This window comes from Balaenoptera acutorostrata, chromosome 14 (assembly GCF_949987535.1).
Source record: "Balaenoptera acutorostrata chromosome 14, mBalAcu1.1, whole genome shotgun sequence".
Taxonomy (NCBI): domain Eukaryota; kingdom Metazoa; phylum Chordata; class Mammalia; order Artiodactyla; family Balaenopteridae; genus Balaenoptera; species Balaenoptera acutorostrata.
In genome coordinates this window covers 92,561,225-92,573,726 of record NC_080077.1, presented here as the reverse complement: position 1 = coordinate 92,573,726, position 12,502 = coordinate 92,561,225, and the positions used below count along the sequence as shown (strand labels likewise).

General features: G+C 34.4%; 1 protein-coding gene across 9 annotated transcripts in view; it reads left to right on the top strand.

The window, feature by feature from the left end:
- Positions 1–12,502, top strand: part of PHF3 (PHD finger protein 3) — a 107,285-nt gene that overhangs the window by 66,203 nt on the left and 28,580 nt on the right. For all 9 annotated transcript variants that reach the window (XM_057527728.1, XM_057527733.1, XM_057527731.1 and 6 more), the window contains 5 exons: positions 4,417–4,726; positions 7,295–7,478; positions 10,345–10,492; positions 10,575–10,731; positions 11,980–12,096. In XM_057527728.1, the coding sequence (XP_057383711.1) occupies positions 4,417–4,726; positions 7,295–7,478; positions 10,345–10,492; positions 10,575–10,731; positions 11,980–12,096 (916 nt within the window). The remainder of the gene's footprint in view (positions 1–4,416; positions 4,727–7,294; positions 7,479–10,344; positions 10,493–10,574; positions 10,732–11,979; positions 12,097–12,502) is intronic.

Below are 12,502 nucleotides of genomic sequence, written 5' to 3'. Positions count from 1 at the left end.
AATTAAGGGCTAGATGGTCCTTGTAAGTGCTCTTTTAAGTTAGCCCTCTTTTCTTTGCCAGCATCTTCTAAAAACCATCATACTGACATGTTGTCAGAGTATGAAATAGGAGCCTTAAACTGAATGAGTTTCTGAAATGAAACTTTGGCCTAGAGTTGGAAGACATGTTATAATGTAACTTTTTTGGAGATAAACTTCTGTTATGATGGCATGGTCCTCAGGAGTTTGCCCAGGCTTTTGAATGATGACTGTCACTTCACCAATATCAGTTATTTTCCTAAAGCGAAGATTGTTAAGCCCCATTGTTTTTTACCTAAGGCTGCCTTTTGGATCTAACCTATAAAACCTAGAGTTTCTTTGCCCCAGTCTGGAAAATGACTTAGAATATTAGATGTGTAGGGATTTTGAGTTTACCCTATGTAATCGACATGAATAATATGTAATAATACTGGAAACTATCAATTTTGGAAGCAGCATTTCACATTCAATTTTGTGAATAAAGAAGCCTAAGTAATTGATTGTTTTTTTCTTTACATATTAACTAGCCTTCACTACTTCTTTGATGCACTCTGCTTGTATATATTGAGCTTACTCAAAAAATGCACCTGTCATGCAGCATGTAATTTTCCTAGTTTAATCCATGTGTAAGAATATGAATTTATTAGGAAGGACATACGTGGAAATAACTTTCTTCCATATCTTTGATCTCATGTGCCAGCTACATTCATTGAAAGCTATTTGTTAATACGACATTTTTTTAGCACTTGTGACAAATTTACTTCTGTAAAGATTATTTTATAACTCTTCAGCATTTTACATGTATTGCAACTGAGGTTAGCTTCCTATATGTGCTTCCAGTTGGAAATTATATTTTTAAATACCGATTCATTCATGGCATGGCCAAATGTAATATTTGACCATAAGCAACTTCTATATGTATCCTAAAGACAGTAGGCATTGACTGCCTCCCAGTTTACACTTCATGCTGTTGTTTTGGCTTTCCATTTATTTTCCTGATTCAGCCTTGTAGCTAAGGTATATTCATTACTTTAAAAGCCAGACTATTTAATACTTTTTTAAAAACTTACTTTGAACGTCTTTTAAACGTAAGTCAGTTGGCATTTTGGAAGGAAGAAGTCTTAGTCTTTTCATAATACCTATCTTGTAGTTTCTAGTATTTCCCTACCTCTCCAGATGACATTTGTATCTTCAGTTTGTATTACACCTTCTTGCCCAGTTGTAGGAGATTAGTTCATTGGATGAAATTTAGAAACAAAAAAATATCCTTAGCGTAATGGAGTCATAGCTTTGTACTCAAACAAGAAACCTTTTTCTGAGAAGGAAATTTTCTCTTAGAGAAAGTGATTCTGGTTTTTCTCAGGAGTTTAAGAGTTTGATAGAAAAGTACTTTTCTCTGCAGATTATAGATTGTTAGTGACAAAAACAATGATTTAATGTTTATGTGGAATAAAATCATTTTACCCTAGAAAAGAGTGAGTACATATACATTCACAGTAATACAGTCTTAGTTGTTACCTAAAGGAACCGCTTATCAGAACTTAATGGTTCATCTTGTAACAGCTCCATTGTTAGTGAATTTGTGACATGAGTTTTTAAGAACAGGAATTCTCAATGTTGCTTTTGTGGTTTACTTTGAAGAAACTTGAAAATTTTCTAAGAATATATTTTGGTTTGTGCCAAAAAGATTAGAATTAAGATTACATTTTAAATTAGGTTTTAATTATAGTAGGATTTAAAATTTTGTGTATGAATGTATAACAGTAGGAGAACAAAACAAATATTTCTGAACTTTTCCATTTAACTGATTTCATGCTGACTTGGTCCAGTTAATTCAGAGTTAATCTTTTACCACACATTAATTTTTTTAGTGAAATATTTAACACCCGGGTTATAGTCTTATCTTTGAGTGATTTTGCCTTTTGGTAATCAGAACTTCAAGGACAGAGCAGAAAATGGGAGGGTAATTATGTTAGCTATTTGATCCATACTCCCTCTCCCTTTTTAAGCCATGAGGAGTAATATGAAAAGGGAAGACAGTGTATCTTCTATTTTTGTGATAGGCCACTTAAAAAAATATATATGGTTAATAAAGTTCATAATACTGGTAATATTTCCTTTTTTGAAATTTTCCAGTTTCACTTTCAAGTGAATCAATTACATTTACCCCTGTTTAACCCTAGGGCATGTAATTATTTTTATCAATGTCATTTTTTGTTTTGATTTCTCAAGATTTTAACTGCATTATTTTTATATAAAATCTAAAATGTTATTATTATTATTAAGATACGTCTGGATGGCACTGTAGTTTTGTGTTTCAGAACTTCTTAGGAGACATTTCCATAAATAAACTTGGGGCATGGTGATATAATGAATACATACCACATCATAAAATGACTCTCTCCTGGTTGAATAAAGATTTGAAGTTTCCTAATAGGTTTGTTCGATTTGGATTTGGGGCAAAAGCATAGCCATGGTCATAGTATGTGTCCTATTGAAACTATTCCAGGCTTGCTTTGAATAAATTATTAATATAGCTGAGATGGGAAATCACATTAGCTTTCCTTCAGTATTTCAAAAGAATTCAGCTTAGATAGTTGCTTTCAAGAAATAGGAGTTCTTACAACTTTGCAATCTGAAATAGAAGAACTTTTAAGTATCTGTATTTTTCAAACTTCGTATTTTTCTGTTGGCTGTATGATCTGTATCACTGAAACATGCATGGACCCATCTAAAGTCTCCCAAACCTAGAGAAACCATTTCTGTCTTGCAGACAAATACCACATTGTTGGAAAGTTTTCTCACTAGAGCTATGAATCCAAAATATATATTTTTATTTATTTTTACTTAAGGCATGAGGTGTTTTGTTTTTTTAATGAATTTGTTTTAAGTTTTAAAATGAACCATTGAGGAAATGACGACTTATCTGGAAAAGCTAGCACAGGCATCGCCAGTTAGGGTAAAGAATGGTGAATTGTAGACATGAAGAAGTCAGGTTTCCTTGGTGCACGGCAGTGGTTGGTCCACAGTGGAAAGGCACATGAGAGAGGAAGAAGAATAGAGTGGTCTGCAATTGGGGGGTGGGGTATTTGGCATGACTTTTTCAAGACATCCTGTAAGGTTTGAAACTCAGCATTCTGATTCTTACAGTTTCTACATTAAAACAGGACCACTGGTATATTTAGAGAGGGTTGGCCATATCACACAGTATATTACCTTTAACATCTTCCTGTTGGACGATAGGTTTTTAAAAGGACTTTTGTCACTGTTGCTTGTGCCACTATTACTGAAATCAGCACAAAGTCTTTAGATCATTAAAGAATATACTTAAATTCTCCTAAATCTTTCAAACATACCATGAATTACTAACCTGAAGAAAAAAAAAGGAAAATGTTAAACATGATTAAGTGAGCTTTGTCATTTTCTTAATAATGGGTTGAAAAGTATGTGAAAAAGGTAATTTCACCCTCAAATTGCTGTTCTGTTTTGCTATTTTATTCTAAAATAATTCCAGATATTCTTTCTAAGTTAGAAAAAACAAACTTTTTAGAGTCATAAATCTGTCCTTGGACTTTTTCATTGGTTAGTGAAATTATTTCTTAGATAAAATGCAGTAAAGGGAAAATATAAGGAGAGTGTTTGGAAATTTAAAAAAAAATTCACCCTGAATAGTAATATCTTCATGTTGATATAATTTGGTCATTATTTGGGAAAACAAGTTTATTATCTAAAGTACAAGGTCAAGAAGTAAGGAAGCCCATGCTCAGAAGTACATAAAAAGATCCTTCAGCTAAATCATTGTGACACCATGAGCCAGAATATTTTGAGCTCAAAGAATAGTTATATATATATATATAGTTAAGGTGGTTAATAAGGAACAATTTGTGAGGCTCCACTATGTTAGTTTTTGAGTTGCGTTTTTGTTGCATCTGGTTTTTCTCTTTGTTATTTAAAATGATTAGTTGGATAAGTGACTCCAATTTTATGTATGATTTCAGGTCTTTGTGGTAAATGTAGTTGTAACTTTGATGGGTTGTCTGTGATCAGATTATCACAGCTTATCACCCTTCTCAGTGGAGAAATACTGTTATTCTATACGTTGTTATTCTGTACAGTATGCTGACAAAGGTCAGTTGCCCTTTATTTTTATCCTTGTGTGTCCACCTCCCCCCCAGTATTTTCTCACTCATACTAGAGGGGAAATGTTTGACTTCTTAAAAGATCCATTTTCATAGAATGTTCTTTGAAAACTCCATGTTGAACTGATAGAATGGGTAAAGACAGAAAACATGCAAAATACTGGAAAAATATTAAAAATTCAATTTAGGCTCACTCAGCATTGGTTTTTAAGAAAATGTATCGAATCAAAGTGTTCTTTTTTTTTTTTTTTCTTTCCAGGTTTATGGTTGGCTGTGGGAGATGTGATGACTGGTTTCATGGTGATTGTGTTGGGTTAAGTCTTTCTCAAGCACAGCAAATGGGAGAGGAAGACAAAGAATATGTGTGTGTGAAATGTTGTGCCGAAGAAGATAAAAAGACTGAAATAGTAGATCCAGATATTTTGGGAAACCAGGCTAAAGTTGAAGTCCATAGTGAAGATAAAGCAATGGAATATGAAAAGCTTGGGTTATCAAAGCACACTACAACAAATGACAAAACCAAATATATAGATGATACAGTGAAGCACAAGGTCAAAATTTTGAAACGGGTGAGCCTCTCATTAATGCATTCTTTTTATTTAAGAACTTGGGCTGACTGTGCGAATTTGAAATTTCTCTTTAGATTTCACTGTTGTGTACATTTGCACATTTATTTTTCCGTAGAAATGGGTTTTTACTTAAAATGTTTTGTCAGTCTTGGTGAAACCAGGTAGTGACATCTTCAAAATATGCAGATCCTATTTCTTACAGTTTTTTTGTGCTATTTTTAGTCTCTAGTTTGGTACTTGGATTTTCTGTGGTAGAATGTGTGTGAGATTTTGTGGTGGTAGGTATAAATTGTGCTTGCTGAGAAGTTTTTCTAAAAAGCTTTTCAGTCCGTAAATATCTATGAATCCATAAAACCACATTTGGCATTATTATTTTCAAGTGGAAGAGTTCTCTCTGTAAGGAAAAGTAATCTTAGTTCTTTTGACTTTTGTTCCAATATTTGCTTGGAACCCATATCTCATAATGTTCCTCTTAAAATGTGGCCTTTTAAAAAGTTGTCAGTTTTCCCTCATCTTACATTTTCGACTACCTTCTTAAAGTATTTTCTAAATAGAAATTTCAAGATATTTAGTCAATTACAGGAGAAATGTACAAAGGACACAGCACTTTATCTGATTAAATTTTATTTTCATTGTCTACTTTTTTATTTCCTATGATTTTTCTAATCATTGATTTGTTATTCTTGTAGGTAGTGCTAGGGAGGAAACACTGGCAACAAATATATGTGGATGGTCAAGTATAATATTCCAAAACACAACGAACATAAATTAGGAACCTTGGAAATATTTTAATTCGACCATTCAGATTGAAGGACATAAGCATGTTTTCTCTAAAACCGTCTCCATTATTTACAAACTCAGTTCTTGGGACACTCCTTACGTGACAAATCCGGATTAAGTTCCAGTTTGCCAAATCCTTGTGGCATCCAACGTTTTCTGTCTGCCAAGACTTTCTGAGAATCAGATTATGTCCTTCTGGTATTTACTATTACGTTTTCTGTTGATTTGATTAGCACCAAAGTACCTGATAGTATAGAACTGAGCGTGCCATTGAAAACAGTTTATAGCAAGCCTTTGGAAAGGCTCTGTTAACTTCTAATCATCATTTCTTGGGTACAGTTTCTTGGCCATTCAGAAATAGAGCTCATTGTTTTGTCATTCAGTTGAGTTATCGCCATCTTGTCTAAAAAGACGTTATAAAACATTAACATTGTGAATGTTTTGAGAAACCCCTCTATCCAGTCTCTGTATCAGAAAAGGAACCGAGGTTAGTCTGATATTGTAAATAAATACATGAGCCAAGTGATTACTGCTTTTCTTTTCTTTTTGATACTGAACTGTTGAATCTTATTTGACTAGTCTGCTTTTAGTTGATGGAATCTGCTTTTTAAATATCACTTCTTATCCCTAGATTTTATGTTGAACCATTTATTGAGTTCTTATTGTGTGCCAAGCATGGTACCAGATTTGAGTATGTATGACTGATTGACAAACGTTCCTGCTCTCAAGTAAGTCTAGTTAGAGAGGTAGAAAATAAACAAGTAAATAAAAAATTATAGGATTCTCAGTCTAGAGAAAATCGATTTTTTGTATATACTCTATCTTCTTAAAAACTATGATTATATTTCTGTACACAAGTATTCTTCTCACTGGTATGATGTGATTTTTTTTTTTTTTTATAAATTTTATTTATTTATTTTTTGACTGTGTTGGGTCTTCGTTGCTGTGCGCGGGCTTTTCTCTAGTTGGGGCGAGCGGGGGGTACTCTTCATTGTGGTGCGTGGGCTTCTCATTGCAGTGGCTTCTCTTGTGGAGCACGGGCTCTAGGCTCATGGGCTTCAGTAGTTGTGGCACACGGGCTTAGTTGCTCCGCGGCATGTGGGATCTTCCCGGACCAGAGCTCAAACCCGTGTCCCCTGCATATTGGCAGGCGGATTTTTAACCACTTCCCCACCAGGGAAGTCTGGTATGATGTGATTGATTAACTCCCAAGGGTTTCAGAATTCTGGTTTCATTTGTAGTTCTTTGTGGGTTATAATTAGGACAAAAATAGTAGGTGTCCTGATGGTTCTACCTTATAGGAGTTAAAATTGCCAGTAGGTACACTGAGAATTTGATACATTTATAGGTAAATGTGACTTCATTTGTTCTAGAAAGTAGTAAAAAATGCAGATAATTGATTTCTCCACAATTCCCCCCCCCTTTTTTTCATATCTGCAGCCGATGAAGAGAACTCTTACTATCTTATACCTAATTTTCTTTCTAATGCCATTATTTCTCAATGTTTTTTAGTTCCCCTTTACAGACTATTATGTGTTCTGCCGAAAATAGGTGCTTAACAAATGGATTTTGGATGAAACGGTGAAGGTCCTTTTTGCAGTTAATTGAGTTTTATGTATCTTCAAAAAACAGTTATTGGGCTAAAGAGTGGAATATGTTTGATATCTTAATAGGTTGTCATACTAATTAGGTTTAATTTTTTTCATCCACATGCTCAGGAGGCTTGCTTTGTATTTAAAGATAGTTTAGTAGTTTTCATTCTAATGAATTAAATACTATTTTTCCTAGGAGTCTGGTGAAGGCAAAAACTCATCAGACTGTAGGGATAGTGAAATTAAAAAATGGCAGCTAGCTCCTCTTCGAAAGATGGGACAACCAGTTTTACCTCGGAGATCCTCAGAAGAAAAAAGTGAAAAAATAACAAAAGAGTCTACAACTGTTATTTGCACAGGAGAAAAAGCTTCAAAACCAGGTAGTAAGAATACTAGAAATTATTATATACTAATGTATTTATATTTTATTTCATACACTTTCAGTTAGTATATTTAGGGAAATTTAAAAACTTTTACATTTTAAAGGCAAGAAAAATAGTTTAGGTGATTGACCCTACTTGAAATAAGAATTATTGGTCCAAATTCTGGGGAAGTACTAATGAACTTAGTAAGATAAGGCCCCTGCCCTCATGGCACTTAAATACCAATGGGAAATGACAGATAATGGGTAGACAGATAAAATGGTGTGCTATTTTTAGAGAATTTTAGGCACTATAAAGAAAAAGTTGAGTAATGGGATAGAGAGTCAAGGTCAAGGAGAGTGGGGGGAGTTTGTTTCAGAGAGAATGGAGGCGGTAATGTGCTGTGGAATCTAAAGGGATGCAGAGTTGTTTGGGAGGAAGGAATCTATAGAGGGCACAGCCAAGCTGAAGGCTTTGAGGTGGAGATAGTCTCTGCATTTGAGGGGCAAGAAAATCACTGTGCAATGATTAGAATGTAATACACAAGGGATAGAATGGTGGCGGAAGGTGAGTTTAGACAAAATTATGTAGGAACTTTGAGGCCATGACAGGAGTTTTTTGTTGTTGTTGTTCTCAATATAATGGGGAACCTTTAGAGGAATTTGTACAAGAGAGTGATGGCTCGCTGTGGTTTTCTGTGGAGACTGGACTGTAGGAGGATAGGAGAGGAGGAGAGTAGACTGGTTAGGAGTCTTTAGCTGTATCCTAGGAAAGAAAGAGTGGTAGCTTGGAACAGAGGTACAGTGAGGGAAGTGGTCAGATTCAGATATATTTTATAGTAGACTTAATCCATCAGAACTTGCTGATGGATTAGGTGTAGGTAGGTGAAGGAAAGAAGAGTCTTAGCAGATGATTAGATCAGTGTTGGTGCTATTTGCAGAGATGAGAAAGAGATTGGGGAGGAAAATTGAAAAATATGGGTATTTTAACTTTGAGATGGGTATTAGAGATCCAAGTGGAGATGTTTTGAGTAAATTTTTGGCTGATGAGTCTGGACTTTGGGCAATGGTATATAAATTTGGGGTTTATCAGTGCATAGGTGTTATTTTAAATCATGCACTTAGATATAAAGAGCTACAGAGAGAGTTTGACGATGAAGGGGCAGAAGCAGAGGCCTTGGGGTGCATCAGCATTTAGAACTTGGGAGGAAGAGAGGATCCAGCAAAGGAGACTAAGAGATGGCCTTTGAGGTAAGAGAACTAAGAGACCATGGTGGCCTGGAAGCCAGGTGAAGTTCCAAGAAGGAGGTTATGATCAGTTGTGTCAAATGCTGTCTAGACAGCTGTTTTGGTGGCGCAGTGGGGACAAAAGCCAATTACAGTGGCGTATGGAAGGATGGAGGGTGAGGAACTGGAGATAGTGATTATGAATAACTCTTTCAAGGAATTTTGCTGTTAAAGGGAACAGAAATGGTGTAGTGGCTAGAGGTGGATATGAGGTAAGGATTTCTTTTTAAGGAGATATTATAGCATGTTTGTAAGACTAATGGGAATGATCCAGTAGCGAGAGAATTTGATGATGTGGGAGAGAGAGAGAGGTGATAGTTGAGGTTCAAAATCCATGAAGAGATCAGAGGGAAATAGGATTCTCCTGGAGGGGTTGGTCATAGGAAAGGACGGCTGATGCATTGTAACAGTAGGGAAAGCTGCATGTGGAAGGAGCGGGGACACATGAGGTACGTTAGTAGGTTTGGTGATGGGAAAATAGCTGACACTGCTTTTGCTTCCTCAGTGAAATATGAAGTGAGAAAATCAAATGAGGTCGAAGTTGGAGGTATTATTGGTTTGAGAAGAAAGGAGAAAAAGCATAAAATACATTTTTGGAAAGTGGGAGAGCAAATTTACCAGGACAGTTTAATAGGATTAGGGTGGCAGATTGAGCTCTCTACTTGAGATTTGTGGTTGTAAACTTAAAGTGAGATCTGTCAGCACCAGTGCTTACTCTCTCCAGTTACCTTCAGCTGTTTGTAGGCTATTTGGGTGAAGGGTAAAAGTTAGCTTTCACCAGGTTGTGGCTTTCGCCAATGCAGATGTTTAAAGGAGAGAGAATTAAGATGTTCAGGCTGCAATGGAATGGTAGGTGTTGGGCTCCCTGGCCAAAGTTGGCTGTGTGGGAAAGTGAGGACATGAATGGTAAAAAAAATGATCGATTTAAGAATTGTTGGAATGAGGAGTTTGTAGGACATTGAGATTCTGAAGATGTGCATAAATTAGTAATGATGGAATGAAAAATCATTTGAAAAGCTTAACATTCAGATTAACACAATTGTTTTAAAACCAGAGGAGATACATCAATTTTGTGGTATTAGTAAGGACATTACATTATCTGCACACCTAATAAGTTCAGATCAATTTTTCTAAATAGTTTTTTACAGGTGTGTATATATATATATATATATATATATATATATATATATATATATATATGAAAAGTAGCTCTAAAAACCATTATCTAATATGGGAAAGGGGTATATACATTTTATAGCATTAGGGCCACTTTTTACTCACTTAATTTCTAATTAAAATTCATTTAGAACTTTTTTTTCTTATTGAGGTATAATTGACATATATAGTTTCAGTGGTACAGTGTAATGATTTGATATATGTATATATTGCACAGTGACCCACCACAATAAGTTAAGTTATCATCTGTCATCATACATAGATTAGAATTTCAATGTCAGGAATATTTCAGTGTGGAATATGGAGTCTGATCTTATGATTTTAAAGTAGTGATTTTTAGTCAGTCAACTTATATTATGCATTAAAAAGGAAAATATCTTTTTAAAAGCAATTTAGTGAGTTTTGATATTTATTTAAATTAGGTGCTCATGAGAAGCAAGAGACAAAGAAGAAGAAAACTGAAAAGGGCCCTCCTGGTGCACATCCTCCGGCAGCTCTTGCCTCCAAGCCTTCCACAGACCAGATCCGACAGAGCGTCCGGCATTCTCTCAAAGATATTCTTATGAAAAGGTAACACGTGTTGCTATTGTAGAAGATTGAATAATATACGCTTCATGTATTTGGAAAATAATTGAATTATTCTAATTTTAAGACTTACAGACTCAAATTTGAAGGTACCAGAGGAAAAGGCAGCAAAAGTTGCCACAAAAATTGAAAAAGAGCTTTTCTCTTTCTTTCGGGACACAGATGCTAAATATAAGAACAAATATAGAAGTTTGATGTTCAATCTGAAAGATCCTAAAAACAATGTAAGTATGTTTTGTTCATGTCTGGATCTTTATGCTTCCAACTTTCCTAATTAATACATAGGGATTTATGATTTTCATACAATAGATCTATAATTTATTTCTTGAAGTGAGACCAGTAGTTTTAGTAAAGTCTTTTGCTACTGAACTGAGTTATGAATTCTGCACAGTGGTGACTAGTGTTATGCAATGTCTATTAAAATATAAAATACTAAATCTATCTTAACTCGATTGATGTGAGCTTTCTTTCCTTTATGTCCCTTGTTTAATCCAGTTTATTAAAAAAATCATTCATATGTATTCTTCAAAAACACTGTTAAACCAAAATTTGTAACACTATGTATTTAATACTTCTGATGTAAATTTGAAAATAGAGATACACTGCTTAAGAAAATAATTTACATTTTGGTAAAAATGAAAGCTGTTTTAAAATATTGTTATTAATTTAAATATGACTAGTTCTAAGAATCTTTTAGCAGTGGAGTAAACTCTAATTGAATCCTTAATCTCTTCCTGGGACTTAGAGGAAATCTGAAAGCCGTGGGTGTAGATGCAAACTCCTTACACATTTGTTTAAGTTTTACAACGTTTTCACATGAGTGATATCAGTTTGTCAGTTTGTGTAATGGTATTTGCCATAGTGTGTGATATGAGGTATTTTCTTGAAGTATGCTAACAGCTACGTAAGAAAAATCTACATTGTACAATCTGCCATCATGGTGCAGGGGATCAGATACTTTTTAAATTACATAATCTGAAAGCTTTTCTTCAAGTAAATATTTATTTCCTTCAGGTTTTTTCTTACAGTTGGTTCTTTGCTCTGGAGTCCCCTCTAAGCCTGTTAGGATTTAAACATATGAAATCTTAAAAATATGAAAGACATCACATTCAGTGAAGTTCTTTTATGCAGTATCTGCTATACAGTCATGGGTTGGCTATTGTGACAGTGTGTGTCCCTGGGAAGACTTAATACAACTTTGCAAAGGTGTTGTAATGACTTCACCATACATGCTTCTCCATTATGTCTTGGTTTTTATACAAAATGTGTATTTAGCTACCTTAGATGCTAACTTTCCAGAACACAAGGCTGTCATTTATTCTCTTTGTAGGAGGTAATACGTGAATCATTAAACATTTGTAAATTAGGTTTCAAAATTTCATCTTCGTTTATTACAAGTTTCTATACAGCAGCTCTTCGTTCTTTTAAAAATGTTTTTCTCTCCTTTCCTTCCCATTTTTAAATACCTCCAGATATTATTTAAAAAAGTGCTAAAAGGAGAAGTAACCCCTGATCACCTTATAAGAATGAGTCCAGAAGAACTAGCTTCTAAAGAGTTAGCTGCTTGGAGACGAAGAGAAAATAGACATGTAAGATTATCTATAAATATGTGTTTGTCTCTATCAAAATATCTATGAATATGTGTTTGTCTATATCAAAACATATTTTTTCAGCCATAGAGAAAAACAATATACACAGAGGTAGTAATTCACCTCAGAGTGCACAGCAGCAGACTTTTAGTTCTGTGTTTTTTTGTTACTGATCCTCCATTAGCCTATTCTTAAATTTTTTGTTGTTGATTTTTCCTGATCTCTTCTGCTTTTTTCTCATTTCCTCCAATTATCAACTTACATAATTACCTTATATTTTGTAAATCAGAAGGATGGGAAAATAGGTGTATCTTTTCTTACATTTGCATGTTTCAAAAGCATAGTTTGAAGGTTTTATGAATATTGGTAATTTGTGGAGCCAGGTTAAGTCAGAATGAAAATTTTA